We start from the raw sequence: 22,187 nt of genomic DNA on the forward strand, positions 1-22,187 counted from the left end.
TACTATATTTCATATATCGTATGGTTGATTCTGCTTTTTCTAGCTAGCACAAATCCACTAAACAGTAATAATCCTAAACTCTGAAAGTCCAAGCAAAGAGATGGAAAAGAAGACATAAAAAGAAAAGAACTGTAAGAGAAATATTCAGGCACTTAGAAAAACTCTCAAATCCTTGGCTACACTTTGCTTCATGACATTGTACATGTATTTCACAGACTGATCCTGATCCCATCTTGTGGAGTAGGATATTGTCTTTTGAAGACAAGACCAACAAATTAAAGGGTTTTCAGGTATTTCACAAAACATCCAGGTATTTCACAAAACATCCACATTGCTATTTACATGTGATCCTAGCACTCAATAGCTACATATTCTCACGACGTATTCCCTTAGTCAATTTTATAACCGCTACTGTACAACATGAATTGAACATTCAGATTCAGAGAAAATACATCACTTGTTTGCAGGACAACTTAAAATTATTGTTTTGTGGAGAGAATATAATTTCTTTTTTCCATATGTATCTTTTTTTTTTTTATCAGTACTGGTTTTCCATCTGGTTTCCATTAGCCTTCAATGCTAATGTGTTTCAATTAGCACAAAGTTACAAAACAAAAACAGAATCATCAGAACAGTGTGGCCTGTTACAAAGGAATGCAATGAAGACATAATTCTGAGACTGAAGGAAACTACCACCACCAACAATTAGAGTCAGCTGCAACTGACATTTAGTATTGTGCTCCCTTTGCTCAGTACAGACATACAAAGATTGACTCTGATTGACAACAGCAATAGCAATAAACAAAGATGCCACAAACTGAAGGAACAAATGCACAGTACAATATACCAACCTGTAGTTGTAGCATGTTCTTGACTTTCTAGGGAAAGAAGAAGCAGGAATTTGCCAATGGATAGTCTAGTTGTCATCATGTGATCAACATACTATCAGCAATATTCAGGAGGGAAACCTGGAAGTCTTGTCTGATCTCTTCATGGCACCTTTGGCATCATTATAATCTGGAAAATGTAAAAACTTGAAGGCCTGTATCCTCTAGAAAGGCCAAAGCCAGAGTTTATGTTCACGATTAGAGTAATAAAAAGCAGAAATAATGATTTATAGAGGGCTTGGGATAGGAGTGAAGAGTAGAGTCAGTTACTACACTAGTCAGATAACCTTCTGCTAACCCAGCTGCTTCCTATACTGAAGCTGAATGCAAGCAAACGTAGATCTTCCACGTCTTTTTTTGTGTAGAGATCTTAGTTTGGTACAAATTCCCTCCGAGTTCCTTACAGGATAAAATGAGGGGATTGTTCCATCAGGATGTACTGGAAGAAATCCTAAGCTGTTAATGTGGTTGACTTCTGACTCTATGACTCAGACTTTGTCTCACCATTGAGTACTTCCATGAACAAAAGAAACTTCTACAGGGTCCATGACCAAAGTCCCTCATGTGTTGGTGTTATTTATCATATCCTACCCCTCAAAATTAAGGGTTTTCAATTAAACTGCATTACCAAGCACATTACATTTCCTGCTGTGGTGGCACTGAAGGCAAGAGTTCATATTCAAAACCAAATACCACACTGGATGTTATTACTTCCAGCCAACTATGCCAAGTTTGTTGATATTTTAAGATTTAAGATGCTAAAATATGAATCAAACGTCTGGAAACATTTGTTTAAAATCAGAAATATGTGTATAAATTCATAATGAACAACTCCCAAACTGAGAGAGATTATTATGAATCCCGTTCTTAACAAGACTTAGAGCCTCCAGATTCTATAAAAAACAAGAAAGCTCTTTGAAAGTTGCAATATGATGTCAGGACACATTTAAGTTTCACACATTTCACATTTTCAGACAGCCTCTGTAGGAAGACATTCAAACATACATATGTTTCTGCCAAGCATAGCGTGATGTGGATGTGATGGTCCATTTTCAACTTTGGGAAGTTTAATTAATGGCTGGATACAACCACACTCTGCAGCTTTCAAAGCCCCTGAAAATGCTTTTACTTCAAACAACCACTTACTTAAAAGGTTTCAAGCTAAGAAAAATGTCAGTCATGATTTAACAGTGTAAGAACCCAATGACGTTTGATCACTCAAATCTAATCAGACCTTGATGAAGCAGATTATTCCACTTTAAATATTCAAAATATTTAAATGAAACACTGACATCATTATAGATTGATTATTTACATATTTGAAGTTTTCAGTGGTTTTACTCTTTAATCAATGAATTTGCAATTTGTGAAAACACACACACACACCACAGATAGCTCCATCCTGTACAGGAGCTTAGTTTGTGCATTTTAAGCTGAAGTGACTTAGTTTAGTTTAGTGATTTAAAATGTTTGATAAAAGAAGTTTTTAATGTTGCGATACACAGAAACACCATGGAATATCTAAATGCTGCAGTGATAGTATAGACTGACATGAACACAGTTGGAAAAAAAAGTAAATTCCAGACTTTGGACATATTTGCAGAAATGGATCATATTCATATTCCAAATGATCTTACTTTGGACTTTGACGTTTCTATGATAGCTTACCAAACAAACCAATGGACCTTCCCATTATTATCTGCAACCAGATAATGCCTAAATCAACAAGCACACTGCAAATGCAAAACATCAGATTTAGTGGTATTAAGCATGGTGTTGGCCTTTACCCACCGTAAGTAACTGCATGAAGACTAGGCTTTAGTTAGGTGGATTTTGGTTAGGCAGTTAGTGGGAAAGTGCTGTTTTCAATTGCATGTCGAGAATCAGTACTTTGCTGTTATGGCTACGGTTGATGCTTTTGTTCAGTCTCCATCGGAGGAACTCTTGAATAGTTGTACTAAAGAACAACTCTAAAAAATTGCTGAACATTATGATGTCGACGTTGGAGATAAACGGTTGAAAGATGAGATTAAAGGAGTGCTGAAGGCTGCATTAGTAAAGAAAGGTGTGTTGCCAGGTAAAATGCAGACTGTCTGTGGTCTCAACTGCCGTTGCTTTGTCTTTTGAGCAGCAAAAGGAGTTGTTACTCTTACAAATGGAAAGAGACACTGACTATATGTTGGACAAGTCAGTGTTTGGTGGGTTTTATTATTGCAGGGTCTTCACCTTACAATATAAAGCGCATTGCGGCAACTGTTATTGTGGTTTGGTGCAATATAAGGAAAACTGAACTGAACTGGTTGCCAGGAGAACTGTGCTTGTCTGACTGCATTGTGCCAAGTGTAAAGCTTAGTGGAGGGGGGGACTATGGTGTGCTATTGTTTTTCAGGAGCTGGGCTCTGCCCCTTAGCCCCAGTGAAACAAACTCTTAATGTTTAGGATAGATTCTTGCTCACTTTGTGGGAACAGTTTGGGGATGTTCCCTACATTTTCCAACATGACTGTGCATCAATGCACAAAGCGAGCTCCCTAAAAACATGGATGAGAGCATTTGGTGTGGAAGAACTTGACTGGTCTGCACAGAATCCTGACCTCAACTCAACAGAACACCTTTGGGATGAAACAGAACAGAGACTGTGAGCTGGGCCCTCTCGTCCTGCATCACTGCATGAGCTAACCAAAGCACTTTTTGAAAAATCTTTCAAAAGTTCCCGTAAACACACTCCTAAACCTCGTGGAAGCTGTTATAGCTGCAACATTTGGGCCGACATCACATTAAACTCTATGGATTAAAAATGCGACGTCACTTAAGTTCATGTGCTTGTGAAAGTGAACCAGTAAATTTAGCAATATGGTGTATTTTAATAGCACTTTCTGGCTTTTAAACGCCTTGTTTTTTTTACATGATTTGATTCTTAGCTATGTTGTTATGGTACCACATATGACTTTACAGGCTTTTAATGTAATGCCTCAATGCCTGACCTGTGCAGTTTATCATGGCAGCACGTCGCTAAAACCATAATAAAATAGCTTGTTATAACAAGATACTTTAGTGTCATAAAAACGTATTATTTGTGCAATTACTTTTTCTACACAAAGGGGGTAGTTTTAAAAATGGTTAGTAAGCTTTTCATAATAAACTTGTAAATAAAATTAAAAAGCCACATTATTGGCTACATTTAATGCAATATCCCAATTATAACCCTACATTTGAAAAGACCTTGTTGTATTGTAGCTACAAAAACCTAAAATTTAAGATTGTCAGAAATCTAGACAGATAGATCAATCAGCAGATAGATCAATCAACAGATAGATCAATCAACAGGTAGATCAATCAACAGATTGATCTACCTGTTGATTGATCTATCAGCAGGTAGATCAATCAGCAGGTAGATCAATCAGCAGATAGATCAATCAGCAGGTAGATCAATCAACAGATAGACGGCAAATTAAACAGACAAATGGGAAAAACAGTGTGTCGTGTTTTACAAATACTTTTGCTTTTTTCAGATGTTCCACTGCCTCTACAAAAGTCATCAGCATTTAAATATTTAAACCTGAGATTCTAATTTTTCAAGACTTTCTTTGTACTGTAAAAACCAAAATGTTGGTGCAGCCTTCCTCCTGTCACCTTAGTCATGAGCAAACCCTAAAGACATACAGTCAAAATACATTTTGATGCTCATATTACATAAAAGTTTGGTATAGTAAATGCTATAAATGTAAATAAACATTTTGGTGTTCACCGGGCTTCTGCTGAACACAGTCACGGGGCCACTGCTGTCAGACAACAGTGCTTATGTCATCAGTCTCGTCTGCTTTTTTCGGCTTACTGGGGAGAGACTTGAGGTACTCCAGATGGCGCCGCGCGTCCTCCTGGTTCTGACGTACATAATACACCACGTATGAAATGACCATAGCAAACCAACCGAACATGGTTACGAGCATAGCATAATCTGTGGTCCTTTTTGCCAAGTTACAGAGATCTATGTCAACCGCCAAGAACGGCTGTCCCTCCTGGTCGTGGAGCTCCGAGCTTCTGCAGAGAACCCGGGCAGCAGCCTCGTGGTTATGGGCCATTCCTCCAATAGCCTGCTGAAGGGCGCAGTCGCAATGCCAGGGGTTATCGTTCACAATAATCCGGGCCTTCAGTCGAGCAAAGGCATCCTTGTGTACGCTAGTGATGCGATTGTGGGAAAGGTCCAGCACCTGTAAAGTTGCCTCTATGCCAGTGAAGGCACCTTCCCCTAAAGTCTCCACTGCATTGTAAGAAAGGTTTAGCTCCCTCAAAAACCTAAGTCCATGGAAGGCGAGATCGGGCACGCTGCCGATCTGGTTGTGGTCCAGCCTCAGCAAGACAGTGTCAACTGGTAGACTGGGAGGAATCTCTTTGAGGCGGGACTGACTGCAGGTAACATTGAAGCCATGGAGGTGGGAATCGCGTTGGCATATGCAGCCCTTTGGACACATGCTGGCCGAGGGAAAGCACAAGGCCATTAGGACAAGGCTCTGAAGGAGCAGGCACATGGGGATGGAGCGCGACAGCCACAAGTCCAGCAGAGTCATGCTGACTGACTGTCAGCAGCATCCCGCCTCGGGCCACAGCACCACCACTGGTCGCTTACACACATTGCATAGTAGCGACTGGCTTTCGCAATTTACCCACTGAAGATATGGAAGCGCGAACAGATGTTATCATACTGCGTTGTGGCCTGAAATGAGATAAGAGAGAGTCAGTTAAACATATCAGCTAAAAATATAGTATAGTCAAAGGTTCATCATTTAACCCTTTAAGACCTACCATAGAACCAAGTCCACCAGAGCTTATATTATATTTTTACATGCTGTGGAGCCATTTTTGGGAGCATTTCAAGTTGCTATACATCAATACAACCATTACAGCCTAAATTTTAATAATATGTCTGCATTAAGTGCATAGTAATTACATAAATTGCAAAAAAGTGCAATAAACTACAAAAAAATAGAAAATTGTTTTGTTTTTTTAACATATATTTCTAGTTAGAGAAATTTAAGAGGCTTATCCCTCAAAACTGTAAATACAAAAAAGTTGCACAAAATAGTTTCCCACCACAGGAAATTTATTTTGAGTGTCTTCATAGTTTTATTTTTGAAATACACCAATTTTTATATACTGCAGGAAAAACGAAAATAAATATTATAATGCAAATTTGCAAAAAAGCAGCATATGCATCAAAATAAACTATTTCCAGCAGTGCAATATGAGTCCTAAGCATCCCAGAAACGACACAGAAAGTCAGAAAGTCAAAGATAACTTTTAAAAACACCAGTATAGGCTCATGAGGCCTTGATGGTAAAAAAAAAAACTACATTTCTGCAAAATGACGTCACTTCCGGTTTCGGGCAGGTCATGGCGGACATGCGATAGTTCACGCTGATGGACTAGGAAGTGTTATGAACAGCTGATCGGATCAGCAAAGCGTGTTTCTGGAATATTATGTTTTTGTTGCTGCAAGTGCTTTTTATGCAGTTTTTGCAAAGTTATATGTGGAAGGAAACTGTGACCGAGGACAAGCTGATGGTATAAGATGTAAGTACAACTCCTCCGGTTTCATATGCAAAAAAAATGATTGCGCTAGCTCACGTGGTTGCAGAGCTACCGGGATTTAAAAGTAGTTATGCAAAACGGAGCGTGCTGCTCTGACCGGCTTTAAAGGGTTAAATGATCTTAAATGTGGCAGGTGAAATTTCATGAAAGTAGAATTCATGATAGACGATCAAATATAATCAATAATCAAAATTATACAATTGAATCCAAATAAGTTTTCTACCAGATAAAGATATTCATTCATTGGATTCATTGGATATTCATTCTGCTAAAGAGAACGAGCCTGACTTTACCAGCAGCACCATCAGAATAAAAGTGCTTCTGAAAGACTAAAAGTAAAACCTTTTATACTGGATTAGTGCATAATCATAAAATGTATGATTGATCTGTTTAGTAGTAATATGATGAAATAATAGTGCAAGCATGATCTTACTCTTGTAAATAGAATCAAAATTTAACACAAGTAGAGATAAAAAGATGAATGCTGAATAATTCTGAGGCTTATCATACCATCTGTTAAGTATAACACAATGCTGGATACGCAAAAGTGGGTGTGAATATGGGCAATGTTTTACTTTAGTGATGCTCCACACACTCAGTCTCAGAAGATGAGACAATGGAAGCCACAGGGTGTGAAGGTGAATGTCAGACAAGATCAGACTGTCGGTGTGCATGACCCACGGGTTGGATGTCAGGATGGAGAGTGTCTCCAGGGCGGAGAGGCTGGTAACTGGAGGTGACTTCAGTGGACATGTAGGTCGAGTGAACAGAGGTGACAAGTATATATGTATTAAGGAGAGGCATGCAGAAGGACAGATGGTGGATTTTGCCAAAAGGACAGAAACGGCCGTGGTGACCATGTAGCCTACTTCAAGAAGAAGCAACATAGAGTGAGGTGTAAGAGTAGAAGAAGGTAGACCAGATCTTATGCAGAAGGTGCAATCTGAAGAGGACAGGAGATTATAAAATGTAGAAAGGATTGTAGATTGTAGGATGACTCTGGAAATCAAAATGTGGAAGCAAGTGAAGGCAGAGCAACGATGAAATGGTGAAAGCTGGAGTTGAGACTGTGATGAATTACCAGGTGACTGTGAAAATACAGCTGCAGCAGTGAGGGAGACTGCCAAGAAGGTGTTTGGTGTATCCACTGGAAAATATTCAAAGAGTTTAGTGAAGAAAACATTTGATAGCCAGGGAGACGAAGAAAACACCAGCAAACTTTATGGGAAACTATGCATAACGCAAAGAGAGAGCTGGCAAAGCAAAAGGCTCAAAGTGAGTTATATCTAAGGCTGGACAATAAAGAAGAAGAAAAGCATTTGTACCAATTAGCAGAGAGAAAGACGGCAAGACTGAGCTGTGAAAAGATGTGACACAGGTTAGTGTGAGTAAGGAGACTGGTGAAATGTGTTAACAAATGAAGACTGTCTTCCTTCTCTCACCCCAACCAATCACAGCAGATGGCCCCGCCCCTCCCTGAGCCTGGTTCTGCTGGAGGTTTCTTCCTGTTAAAAGGGAGTTTTTCCTTCCCACTGTCGCCAAAGTGCTGCTCATAGGGGGTCATATGATTGTTGGGTTTTTCTCTGTATCTATGAAGCGCCTTGAGGCGACTTTTGTTGTGATTTGGGGCTGTGTAAATAAAACTGAATTGAATTGAAAGACTGATGCAGCACTTTGAGGAGCATGAAAAATCAAAGCATGAAACAATTACTTACCGCTCTGCTAATGTTCTGTTATAAAATGCAAAATCTCAATTTATACATTAATTAAGTGTTGTTTCCTGCAAAAGCACTCAACAACCATATGTATGTAAATGACACATCGACTGATTCTTATTTAGAGCTTTTCTGCTCTCCCGAAGCCCTTAAGGCGCTTTATACAACATGCCTCATTCACACAAACACTTTCTTCTTTCTATCTACCGATTATGCAAATTCATAGAGCAACTTGGGCTTAGCTGTCCAAGGATAGTTGACATGCAGGGATTTAACCGTATATTTCTGCCTGAAATATGTTCTGCAAGTCAGTATTTTGACCTGAGCTACACACATGTGAATGTGTGTTTCTGCTGGAAATATGTGGTGCACTGTTGCTTTACGAGACCCGGAGCTTTGGCACTATTAGTAATCCTCACATTTACTCTTTCCAAATAAATGAACAGTCACAATGATCACAGTCGTGCAGAATTTATGCTCGAACAGAGCGAGCGTGTTCAACGTCTGCACTACTGCAGAGCCAGTCCGTCTGCCTGCAGTCTGCTGTCAGATGAAGTAAGTGCTACAACTGGTGTGGTGTTGTTGTTGTTGGTCTGTGAGCTGCGAAGAAGAGCAAAGACAGTGAAAAGTGTCACTGCAGCCACTGTCTGTGCTTTTCATGCTTTATTTTTTGATCACTGAAGTTGTTTTGCAGTTCTCTGGTGTCTCCCTGCTTTATTCTGTCCCACGTATCACCAAAACAGGTAGGAGATTATTAACACGTCATTAGCATTCAACCCAGTCTTAATGAGGACTATACAAACAGCGCTTGCTGCCTCCACAGACTACGTTGAAGTCTGTGTACTTAAGAAGTTATTAACAACTCATATCTATTTTGTAATAGTTTCCTATATCTTTTCTTGGGACTGTCCAATTAAAAACACCACCATCATTATCTGACCCTCAACCTGAATGTAGGGAATAAAGCACACAAAGTTTATGGGAAACTGCAGAAACTTCCTCACAGTAAACGCTTTGCTGTTATTCAGCTGCAGTGCATCGTTTCTACTGCACTGAAACTATTGTTGCCTCTTAATGATGTTGAAATATGAGCCTTCTCCTCCCATCTCTGCTTGTCTGAACGCCTGATGTGCTTTGTACTAAATGTATTTTCCCATTTTTATGCAGTTCAGAGTATGTTACCAAAACTGAAGTTAAGACATCTGCAAATTTTGTGAGTTCATGTTGAATTTATAATAATCTGTAACTTTAAAATTATGCAAAGGTGATTTCTACATGATGGAACAACCTGACGAGTCAGAATGTGCCTTTTTATTTTATTTAAGCTGTGCATAGCTGCATTCTTAAAACTGCCATCAGCAGTGACGGGAATAACGGCATTAAAAGTAACAGCGTTAGTAACAGCGTTACTTTGTAACGAGTAATCTAACTAATTACTATTTCTATTGTTACAACGCTGTTACTGTTACTAACAAGAAAATGCGGTACGGTCTGTTGCTCTTTTTCAACAAACAGACGGTTGAAGCTGTGTTCAGCTTACAGCATCTTATATCAGCTGCAGGAAGTAGCTGTAAGTAATCTGGGCGCTGCAGCTTTAAGCAGCTGTGCGCTCCCGCGGGCGGCATTCACTTTCTGGCCCAACACCTGGAGCTGAGGGGGCAAAACAATCGCATGAGTGCTGCTGTTTGACTGAAGAAGAATAAAGTAGTCGTGGTCAATCACATGACCACTTTAAGATGACAAAGCAACAAGGTGACATATACCAGTTTTTAATTTGTGTTGATAGGCCACGTAAAACCAGAGTCATGATAAACAATATATACGTGTGTTTTTCCTGAATAGTTTCGTCACGTTTACTGTCTAAGGACAGCGCAGCGAGCACTCTCTGCTTAACAGCCCGTTCTCACTCCCGAGGCGTAACATGCCGACATTTTGTCACGTCCCGCGGCGTTCCTGAGGAATGCAAAAGGAGGCCTTCGGCGTTCTTATGGTACGTGGCGGGTTATGGCCGAAATCCAGTGCAATGACGCTCCCGCGGTAATAGACGTTCCAGCCCTGTATTCCAGCCCTAAACCTAACCTTATCTCTAGCCCTAACCATAACCTTTTTCCTGATCTTAACCAGGACTTTAATGATGTTAAATAGCGTGTTTCTAAGTGATTTGAAGAAAAAGAGCGAACATGTGTAGATTGAGTCCATGCGGTTCTCATATTTCCTCGTTTTTCCGAGGTCGTCATTTAGGAACGTGGTGGGTAGCCGAAAACGTAATATGTTGACGATTTGTCACCTAGCGTAAAATGTTACGCTTTGGGAGTGAGAACGTGTTGGCTTATCACCAAAAAATAAAAAAAACAGCCCGTCCGTGTTGGTGGAAAAATGCAGCATGTCGACCAATCAAAGAATGATATGGCAACATGACATTGGGTTGTTCAGGAAGAGGGGGAAGTTTTAGGAGTGACGGAGAGAGAGAGTTTTGAGATGTGAGAGATTTGTGACGTTTGGCGTGTTTGGAGTGTGCAGTTAATGTGTTGTCTTGTGTAGTTAGTGGTGTTGTGGATAGTTTTGTGTTGTGTGTCAGAACAATGAGGCGACTGCTGAAGGTTACAGGTGTTACCAAAAAGCCACCAAAGGCAGATTACAGTGTAAACACTGTCTCCAGGTAGAAACAGCAGTGACACACCTGCTGCTGTCACACCTGCAGGTATCAGGCTGTGATGTTTCCTTTATAGTGGACAGACATTATTTTTTGCAGTGGCACAAATAATTCGTGTGGAGGATAAAACAGAAAAACACGAAGCAGATTTTCCTGGCCTGGTTTTTTGTAGCAGATAACCTTAAAAATGTTGTGCAGTAGAACAGAAAGTGAACAAAGCCATGAATCAACATGTGAATGCTGCTGAAGTGAAGTGTTACAGAGGTTTGATTAGAGACGCGGCATCATTTTAAAAAGTTTACATTTCTTCAGTATTGAACAGCAGAAATGAGGCTTTCTTGTTGGAGGTCATTTTTGTGGAGAAGAAAAACAAACGGCGGCCGTCAGCTCTGTACACAACGGCAGACGCGATAAGCAAACGAATAATGCAGAAAACAGAGATTTGAGGTGAGAAACTGTTCTTGTACATTCTGGTTTGAGCTGTCGGCTTTCAGCCCCGACGTCCACACTTTGTGTTCACGTCTTTGTGTGGTGCTCTCATTTACTGTTTTAGCTGTTTGGTGGTTAAATAGTTTTGTGAGCTTCTGGCGTTTCTGGCAAAATACATTTAATACAATCGATTCAGGATTTAATGAATCAATATCGCGTCATTCAAGCTAAAATCAATTCTAATCGGAAAATCGATTCTTGAAACCCACCCCTACTACTCCAAGGCTCGCAAAATTTCAAAATCTCTGGTAGCCCTTCGGGCAGGCATTCTTCAGTTTTTGGTAGCCCAAAATAAATTTAAGTAGCCCGAATAAAAAAGAAAGCAATTTTGTTTTGTTTTGTTTCCGTTACAATATTATACATTAAAGTATAATATTGTAATGGAAACAAAAATTAATCAAAAAAAATTGTTAAAATAAAAATTACAACAACTGTATAAAAATGACAATCATCAACTCAAATACAGAAATTTCTATGAACTTGTAAGAACTGTGTAGGACATGAATCAGTCTGTGTCAGATCCTGAATCTGAAATTTCCACTGAAGTCATGGGTAAGAAGTAAGTGGAACCAAGATCGAGGCCATTTGCTTTTTGAAGTTTGCAAAGACTGCTAAATTTGGCCAAAGATAGTTCACTCTTTGCAACATAGTAGCTGTTCTAAACAGATTTTTCAGGAGTTCTTGTGCTTGGTTTATTTTTAGTATGTTTTTTGCAATTGGTGTTTGTTCTGGGAAAGATACTGCAGACTGGGCAATAATGCATTTCTTGCATTTCTCATCGGTTCTAATGGGGGTCTTACTTAAAATGACTGGTCCCAGTAACAAAGGCGCTTGTTGACTCAGAAATTGAATGAAACTCACAACACACCCAGCAGAACATCATGTTATTTAGCTCGTCATATTCCAGCCACAGAAATTATTTTGTCCATGAAACCAAAGAAGCTGCACTTTCTTTTCTTTTTTTTTTTTTTCTTTTTGCCTCATTGTCTGATTTGTCATAACTTTTCCGTTTTGTGATCGGCTTTTCTTTGGCTGTCCCTTCTTCACCCTGACCTGTCTTATTTGGCTCAGCAGAACTAAAATACCAGCGTAAATCCTGCTGCTTTTACACATGTACTCACATAATGGTCAGCGATTCTCTGCGCGATCAACCTCTCACATGTTTAAGCTGGGAGAGATTTCACTTGTCATGTTTGAATAGTAAGCTAATGAGTGATAAGACGATGTCAGAGGAATTGGTGCGCAATTAACCGTCACTCACCAATCAGTGCTGCTGCTCTCTATACACAGTTCACACGATCGCAAAATGAAAGTGAAAGCAAAAAAACAAGCGCAAATTCAAACGCGATTTCAATATATCACATATTGACAGTGGCTCATCGATGCCAATGACATAATTACCCAGCTACATTTTCGAAAGAATGCAAAAGCATTGACATATATTTTCCTTCCTATGATAGGCCGACGGGCAGGGCAGAGATAGATTTTGGTAGCCCGACTGGAAAAATCGCTAGTCCCGGGACGTCGGGCTAGCGATTTTGCGAGCCCTGTACTCACCTGTCTATCCGCTTTCAAACATGTAGGCTGACAGGAATATCTGGACCACGGCCAATCAGAGAGGTCCCACCCCTGACTATCTCTGATTGGTTTAGACCACGATATGGGCATAATGTGTGTTTGTCTGTTGTTGACCACACGGAGACTTTCAGAGTTGCGGACTCAAACAGCTGGTCACACCGGTGCCACTTACAATCTTTTTTAGTCGCACCATCGAGAAACGAGGTCACATTTGCAACCACATTGGTTGAACTCTGGAGCCTCGTATACGAAAACAGGAAAGAGGCCAAACCATCTAATTTATGCATCAGTCAAGAAACTATCATGAAGTTTTGTGTTTTCTGTCATTTACAACATGATTTAAAGGCGCTATAGATTCTCTGTTAATGGAGTGAGATACTTCAAAATTTGGTATCAATCTGATAGCAAGTAAATACAAGGACAGTATCAGAGATAAAGACACTTTTAACATATAAGGGAAGCCTACGCATGTTTTGAGAGCAGCGAGTCGTGATTTATGAGGTGAATGCATCATCAGTACGCTAGATCTGAACATATTGTCATGACTATTAAAAGACTGGTTAATTAGCTGATTATGTTTATGTTAAAAACCAGGACTGATTCTAGTATTTATTCACCAGGTTTCTTGTCAAATATGTAGAAAAGCAGAAATATGATTACTGTCACTAATGAATTTCTTGGAACTGGCTTCTTCTCTGAACAGCAGCTCGTTTTCTGTGCCAGATGCAGGAGACAGGCCGCCTGTCTGCTTTTAAGATTATAAGATGAACTTCCTGTTTGATGAAGCAGGTGACCCTGAACCCTTCTGTGGGCTTCCATGGGCCAGTGAGTGTTTCTTCTTCACTCTGCTCTTTTCACTCTCCATATATTCGTACACAACTTTGCATTGAATCATTAGTTATTATTCCTCTCTCTCCTCCACAGCGTTGCCCTCTCATCATCCCCAACCTGTCGTGACAGATGGCCTTTCCTTACCCAGCCTGATGCCACCAGAGGTTTCTTTCTGTCACCAAGCGGTTGATCACGGGGGGGTCCGACTGTTGGGGTTTTCTGTGTTATTGTAGTCTTTACCATAATCCACTGTGAGGCAACTGTTGCTGTAATTTAACACTATATACATGAAACTAAGTTGAATTTTATTCCAGTGCTGCTTTCACAGCTAACACAAAGTTATTACAATTATCTATTTTTATTTCAGGTTTGAGATGTTTTTAGTTCCAATAAAATAATTCATTAAACAATTTTCAGCTGTATTTATTATTTGAATGTCTGAATAGAGTCTATAGGTAATCAGTCCAACTGCACTTTTAAAATGAACATTAGCTGATGATGGATTTTACACGTCAGTCATGGCTCCCGTAGACATATGTGTTTTGTATCTGTGAAAAAATCGGTTGCCACCTTTTAAATTAAAGCAGTAAAAATAAGTTCACACGATGCTCTTTTCTCTGTATGTGTCTGCACAATGCCTTCTGGTCTTGCCGGTTAGTCACGTGATGAAGCAGGGAGGAGGAGGAGCGGTGTGCCTGTATACGTGAGGGGCTTTTACACAGGGACGTCTGCTTTTTGATGGAACTGATGTTGGGCTTAACATAGAAAAGAAGAGATTTCTACGAAATCCGCAAAATTTAAGATTCACAGACTTTAGAGTTTGAATGTCGCTGAGTAAATGTGTGCACAGCCTGTCGAAATGAGTTTAAATCACCACATGTGGCAGCTTGGCAGTCTAAGCCTGAACTACGCTCGTTAGGCCTCATCTACAAAATGATTAAAAACATCAAACCCAGTTTGTAAAGAACTGATAACACAACAGGAGCATTGACGATGATGTTATCTGTCTACACAACATCCGCGAAGAGCAAAGAAGCGGCGCCGTTACCAAGACGGTGAGCTCAATGAAAATGAAATATGGCGATAGAATATGGGTAAAACAGGCATGTGCAGAGCTTTTGTTTTCATACGAACATGGTGGAAAAAGCATGGCGGCGATGGAGAATGAGAAGAGCGAAAGTGGATCGTTGAATGAAACGATGAACCTGAACTGGTTTGTAAAAATGGTTCAGTGCTGTGGAACTGGTTTAGCTTTTGTCCGTCTGACACACAACAAAGCACTATTTTTGGTAGAGCATGCTAGCGGGCCGTCGTTGTACACGGCGCTCAAAAATCTGTCAAATGTTTTAGTACGACTTTGCTAAGCTACGAAGCCGCACCGCTTGATGGATTGTCGGAGCATTACGGCTATCGTAGTCAGGAGCCTCGCGGAGTGATACGTACTGTGCTTCAACATAATGTTACCGTATTGTGTGTGTATAACCTCTTTTTAACCCTTTAAAGCCGGTCGGAGCGGCACGCTCCGTTTTGCGTAACTATTTTTAAATCCCTGTAGCTCTGCAACCACGTGAGCTAGTGCAATAATTGTTTTTGCATATGAAACCGGAGGAGTTGTACTTACATCTTATGCCATCAGCTTGTCCTCAGTCACAGTTTCCTTCCACATATAGCTTTGCAAAAACTGCATAAAAAGCACTTGCAGCAACAAAAACATAATATTCCAGAAACACGCTTTGCCGATCCGATCAGCTGTTCATAACACTTCCTACGTCCATCAGTGTGAACTTTTGCATGTCCGCCATGACCTGCCCGAAACCGAAAGTGACGTAATTTTCTGCGGAAATGTAGTTTTTTACCATCAGGGCCTCATGAGCCTATACTGGTGTTTTTAAAAGTTATCTTTGACTTTATGACTTTCTGAGTCATTTCTGGGATGCTTAGGACTCATATTGCTGCTGGAAATAGTTTATTTTGATGCATATGCTGCTTTTTTTCAAATTTGCATTATAATATTTATTTTCGTTTTTCCTGCAGTGTATAAAAATTGGTGTATTTCAAAAATAAAACTATGAAGACACTTAAAATAAATTTCCTGTGGTGGGAAACTATTTTGTGCAACTTTTTTGTATTTACAGTTTTGAGGGATAAGCCTCTTAAATTTCTCTAACTAGAAATATATGTTAAAAAAACAAAAACGATTTTCAATTTTTTTGTAGTTTATTGCACTTTTTTGCAATTTATGTAATTACTATGCACTTAATGCAGACATATTATTAAAATGTAGGCTGTAATGGTTGTATTGATGTATAGCAACTTGAAATGCTCCCAAAAATGGCTCCACAGCATGTAAACATATAATATAAGCTCTGGCGGACTTGGTTCTATGGTAGGTCTTAAAGGGTTAAGTGTTGTGGATATTAAACATGGTTATGCTGAGGATATGTCGGCCAGTTTCCACTGGAAATGCCTTTTGGTTAAACTGTCAGCAAAGAATTTGCACTGTTACATTTTTATGTAACTTTAATGCAGATAAAAAACAGCTGCTTGTTTCAGTGAAAATACATTGATGGGTTTTTTTGCACTAATAAAGTTGTGGAGTTGTAAAGTATTTTGTCTCGTGTCAATTATATCGTCAGTTATATTGTTATGGCAAATTTTCAAATGTATATGGTGATAAATATTTTTGGCCATATTTCCCTGCCCTAACAAACGCCTGTTCCTGTCATCACCATTCGAACCTTTAGTGGCAAAAAGGTGTTTTGAGTCCTTCATCAAACCATCTGTTTAACAAGCTGCGACACAACGAAAAGAGAACTTTGGAGCTGCTCCATCCACAGCATCTACAGTAAGACTAAGACTACGTTATTAATGACCAACTGTTGACCATGTTCAAATTAGGCTGCTTCCTGAGGACAGCTGGTTCACTTCTCTATCACATAATACCTGCAACAAGCAGGGGTTCATCTAAAGGGGAGCACGGGGTGTCCTTGACTAGCATATGTAACATCATTTTTCAGATTTAAAGTGAAACAAAAAAAGTCCACAAGCCAGTAAAACTGAGCTAAAGACCTGGGGCTGTTGGGTTTCACACTGAATTATTACTACCTTTAATTATTAACATCTACAACATCACCATCATGTCTGTTTTCAGGAGCACAAATTGTTCCATGTTCTGTGTCAGTGCAGCCACCACTCGCTCTTTTGAATACTTACACGTACAAATTCACTAGTTCGACTGCACACATGCACACATTGCCTCAGCTTGGAGATATAATATTGTCAGAACTCTTTTTGCCTCTTACTTTTAATACAAACCTCCACCCAAAAAAAGACAGTGTGCAGATTATTTTATTTTATGCAAGTTTACCTCGTTTTATTTGACTTCACTCTATTTGAGATTTTTCAATATATTTTTACATTTAAGGAAGTCTTTTCTTTTCTACAGGGTTTTGTTTTTTGTTTTTTTTTACTCTGTTTGATATAAAAAAAAGTGACTTATAGCAGTGACGTTTACTCGGAAAAAAAATACAAATTGGCCATTTTTCCACCTGCTGTTTTTAAAAAATGCTAATGCTATAACATTTATAGTTGTATACATTTTTAATAATGGGAGATGTGAAATTGTGAGCTTTAATGTTGAGTCTAAGTTTATAAATGTATCCCTTTCCTTTTTTTCTTGTTTTTTTTTTTAACTTTGCTTTGCCAAATATTCTTGGTCACAGCAAAACGCAATAAATACATTATAGTAATTATGAAGTAGGATAGACTGGGGTTTGCTGTCACACTTTTTACTCTTGCATGAAACACTGGTCATTGAAACATCTTTTAATAACCACTAATTCATTCAATCGAAGCTTCAGGTGCTGATTAAATATTGGTATCATATTCATTTTTGCAATTAACTGTAACAAAAAAGTAACCAACCATCAACTACCCTGTGACAGTTTGGGACACCCCTGCTGTAGTTGTCAGCTGGATTTCAGTAAAAATTGTTACTTTTTTCACATCTTCATGTATAACTTCTTTAGTTCAGACACAGATATTAGTTTAGGCACCAGCTCTAAACTAAACTGTTGTATTTAAACCATGAATTTGAACCAATGAAGTGAATTCTTCTATGTATGAGCAGTGAAATAAAGGAATCTGCAGTGCTTTTTAATGTAGCCCTTATAAAGGACACATTTAACTCAGTGACAATCATTTGAACCGATTTATCATTGATACGATTAAAAAGCCCAGACGCTCCGTAAATATTCTAAAACACAACAAGTCTTTTTGTGCAAGATTCTCCAACAGATAGAACAATAGTGAGCAAGTCGAGGAAAACACGTGAGAACAAAAATAAATAATAAATTACATTAATATCAAAGTTGACTGTGAACTGCTCTTCATCTCGATGCTTACTCGATCGTGCAGGTGAAGAAACCTTCTTTACATTTACAGGTTGCCAGTGTTGATCGAGCGACACAGAGAATCTGACTGACAGTTTCTTCCTTTTTTATTGTTCAGAAACATCCGGACATCCCCAGATTACCTCTGGAAAAACCTAACCGAGCCACCTCATGGCTTTAGCTGATGAAAAACTGATTCAAATCAAAACTATTACCTTCAGTTTTTTAAAGTTTTTAATTACTAAGACTGGCTGAGCTTTTAATACTAAAACAACAATATGGAAAATTATTCTGACACATGAACATCATAAATGACCTCCTCCCCTCAACAGCCCGTGGACCTTAATGGGCGTTGACTGTTGGTTTTTGTAGGTTCCTGTTTGATTTTGGGTTTGCGAAGCAAATTAATTTCTAGTCCTTCAGTGTAACTAACTTTGTTTAGTTCTCAGGTCTGAATTAAATGTTGTGTCAGCTTTCTTCCTGTCTCTGTGTTTCTTTAGTCTCTGTCTAGCGTAGAGCTTTTTATCAAGCCTGTGGGTCTTACTCTCAATTTTCAGATTTCCATTTGGTTCAGCTGTGTTTAGGTTTGCTTACACCTCATCAGTTACATCCTGTTCATCTGTGTCTCATTTTGTTGCCAGGCGTTTCCTTTAAAGTGACATCCTTCTGTTGTCAGAGTGAGATGTTATTGCCATACCGTCTCTGTCATACAGGGTTCCCCTGTTCATCTCCACCTGCCTCTCTGTGTACAGATTTTGGGTCATCCTTCACTAACATTTCCATATATTGACCAAAGCTAAACGAACAGCTCAGATGTTTAATATCAACAAAATCCCTCACTGCACTGTAATGATTCATTAACAACCCACGTGATAACCAACCCAGTGTGCCCCACAGAGGCAATGCAAAAGTGACGACTTTAAAGTTACTCATGTCACATGTCTAAAGCTTGCAGCTGACATTATGATATGAGATTGTGTCTCTATTAATGATTAGGGGACTACCCAGATATGGGTAATATATGCACATATATATGTATACCTGCAGTCTCGATACACAATCAGATCCAGCTGTTGCCATGCGCGTAAAAACGCTTGAACTGCTGCATACATTAAAAGCTCTCAGCTTGTCGTTTCTCCCGTTTGATTTAACTGAATATTCCAAACCCATCTTTACCCAACTTGCTGCCTGGTTTTTGCAAACGAATAACGTGCAATAGATCCGTCAGGGAGACATTAGCATAAGTCGACGCACACCAGACTCAGCGGCGGTTATTTACTAATCATTTGAACTTTAATACTGATAGACGCCAGCTACCGCCATCCGAGGTGCGTGCACCCAGAAAGGATCGCAGCAAATTGCGGGTTTAGCCGGAATAAAGTTGAAATTATGCAAAAGAAAAAAAATTAAACAGCTTCTCGCTATTTTCTCGAAAGCCGAATGGATGTGTGGTGTCGCTACTCTTGAAAGGCGAGCGAATGAACTTTAATGCGCAAAGCTGCCCAGATAATTACAAGAATAAACATTAAAGTCTATTTTTTTTAATGGCGTCTGGCACGACGTTCCTTGTGAAAATATCACGCATCACCCTACCTGAACTGCCTACACCAATTCAAAGCGTTCATAATCGAACTGTAAGATAAGACCAGGAGCACACAGGCAGATTTATACAACATGACGTCAGTAATCACGCATTAAAAACAGAAACATTTCTTCTCCATGCAAACATTGATGAAAGCAGCGGCCTTGGCTGAGGACGGGTAGTCCGCACGTAACACAGCGGAGACGGACACAGGAGCAACAGGCGACACAAGTCTGCTCACCTGCAGTCAGGCATCGGCTGTAGAAGCTGCTGGAGCGGAAAGTCCGAGTCGCATGAAGCTGATTAGAGGCTGAGAGCGCAGTCTCTGCTCTGCTGTCCGCTCACGCGTGTACAAATCGCTGTGTGAATTAGCATCTTATACCTTTCAGTATAAAACACTGCACAGGAATGAATGGGGTAAAGGGAGGGGCTCGCTGTGTGAAGTTACAGGGTGACAAAGGCGGCGCCACTACCGGTCTCACCTTTCAGTATAAAACGTTGATGACCAGGCACTGCAGGAGACAGATGGACCTTATATTAAAATCACTCAGTCTGTAACCCATTGAACGTTTTCACTGCCATATTTTTACATTCTTAAATGTTTTGTCTTTATAAAATTCATTTATTGAGCAGGCTGCTATATTCAAGATTACTATTGTTTGGACTGTGTCACATTTAGAGATTATGTCCTATTTGTTATCTTGTTTGTTTTTCATTTTGATGTTCCAGTTGCACTTTTATCAGTAGCTTCAGTTCCAGAAAGTACAGTAATCCCAGGTACTATGCCATGATTTTTCTGTCACGTCTTCACAGTAACAGTGAAACAATGAAAAACTGTATATAAAAGATGGACAGGCTCTGTGGGTGAAGGGGAAATGGGGGTGAGTCTGAAAGTCAGAAACTCAGCAGGAAAACAACCCTGTGATTAGTGAAAGCTTGTGTTCCTGCTTTTTCCTGGTTTTTCCTTCCCACTGTCGCCAAAGTGCTTGCTCATTGGGGGTTATTACAATGTTGGGTTTTTGAAGTGAGATAAGATAAGATAAGATAAAACTTTATTAATCCCTCGGGTGGGTTCCTCTGGGAAATTTGGTTTCCAAAAAAGCACAGCACCGACAGAAGTTACAGAGTTACAGAATATTATATATATATATAAATACAAAGACATATATAGATAAAATATACAAAGGGGATAAATAAAATAAATAGGAATAAAAATAAAAATAAAAATACAAGTGAATTGCACATTTCAAGTATGGAGTCTATTGCACCGCTGATTATTAACAAAAAGTATTGCACAAAAAGTAATTGCACAGTGAAGTGAAGAGGCACTACAGCTTAGTTGTTCCCCCCTCCTTTGTCCTCCTGTTTCCCCTCCCTCTCCCCTCCAGAGAGGAATGTTGTCAGTCTAGAGCTCCACCTCTTGATCCAGACACTTTAATGACTATTAAACTGACTGCCAGGACGTCTCCAGGCATTAAAGGTTCCCAGGAGATAAGTGCTTATCAGCTGCCTTTGTCAAACACTTTAAGCGTTGCAACAGCTAAGCTAACCTAAGTATTATAACATTGAACCATCGCAGCCATCGTCCTACAATTTCAGTCAGTTCACACCACTTCCAATAAATATAGAGAGATGAGAGTGAGGAGGAAAGAACTGTTTTCACTTTGACTTTCACATTTGACTTGAAAAAAGTGACAAAAACATTCCAACTGACCGAGGGGAAAGCATGAAGACAGAAAGGTGTCCTTAAACCTGAGAGGTTTGATGTCTGATGATGAGCTGTTATTTTGACGGCACACGTAGCTGCTTTCCTGGCACTGATATGGCTAACAGCAGCAACTTGATGCAGCTGAAATGCTCACCATGTAAAGGCCAAATGAAATGAATAGAAAGTCGTGATTTTGCAGACAGGTAAAGGGTCTTGCACAGACTACAGATATTTTTTCTATATCTGCATCTGTGCAGTTGAACCACAGTCTGTATCAACACCAGGTGCAGACTTCGTCTTGATTTATGGAATATGGTAAATATGTAGCACTGTTGTTCTAGAGCACTCGCTTGAACACTTTATACAACACGTCATTCATGCACACACGTTTACATGCAAGTGCTTTCTAACATTCATATTCCAATGAACACATCAGGAACAACTTGAGGTGTCTGCCCAAGGATAATCTGCCACACAGACTGGAGCACATCTGCACATTTTCTGTCCTGACTGCATTCTTTTAAAATCAAGATGGTGACTTACAGAACTAAAGTTCCACTGATTATGTTAATTTGTTGCATCTCTTGTGCCTTTGTTAGCTTGATTATCTTGAGATTTAAAAAAATCTGATACTGCAAATATAGTGGGGAGAACCAAATGACCTTGGTGCATGTTCGATCATCCAGGTAAGTAAATCCCAGAAAGGTTGATTCTGTTCATCTGGACGTTTTCAGTGGGAGAAACATTTCATCACTCATCCAGGTGA

At 39.5% G+C, this 22,187-nt stretch overlaps 1 protein-coding gene across 1 annotated transcript; it reads right to left on the bottom strand.

The window, feature by feature from the left end:
- Positions 1-259: 259 nt before the first annotated feature.
- On the bottom strand, positions 260-20,301 carry lrrc3b (leucine rich repeat containing 3B). Its single transcript, XM_085149722.1, has 2 exons — positions 19,955-20,301; positions 260-5,599 (listed from the first exon to the last, which is right to left on the bottom strand). The coding sequence occupies exon 2, from the start codon at positions 5,451-5,453 to the stop codon at positions 4,671-4,673; it is 783 nt and encodes a 260-aa protein (XP_085005848.1). The 5' UTR covers positions 5,454-5,599; positions 19,955-20,301; the 3' UTR covers positions 260-4,670.
- Between the last annotated feature and the right edge of the window lie 1,886 nt (positions 20,302-22,187).

Source organism: Neolamprologus multifasciatus, chromosome 22 (genome assembly GCF_963576455.1).
Source record: "Neolamprologus multifasciatus chromosome 22, fNeoMul1.2, whole genome shotgun sequence".
Taxonomy (NCBI): domain Eukaryota; kingdom Metazoa; phylum Chordata; class Actinopteri; order Cichliformes; family Cichlidae; genus Neolamprologus; species Neolamprologus multifasciatus.

What these genes read in the sequence shown, in the direction of transcription:
- lrrc3b (XM_085149722.1), bottom strand. Translation starts at nt 5,453, where the DNA reads ATGACTCTGCTGGACTTGTGGCTGTCGCGCTCCATCCCCATGTGCCTG.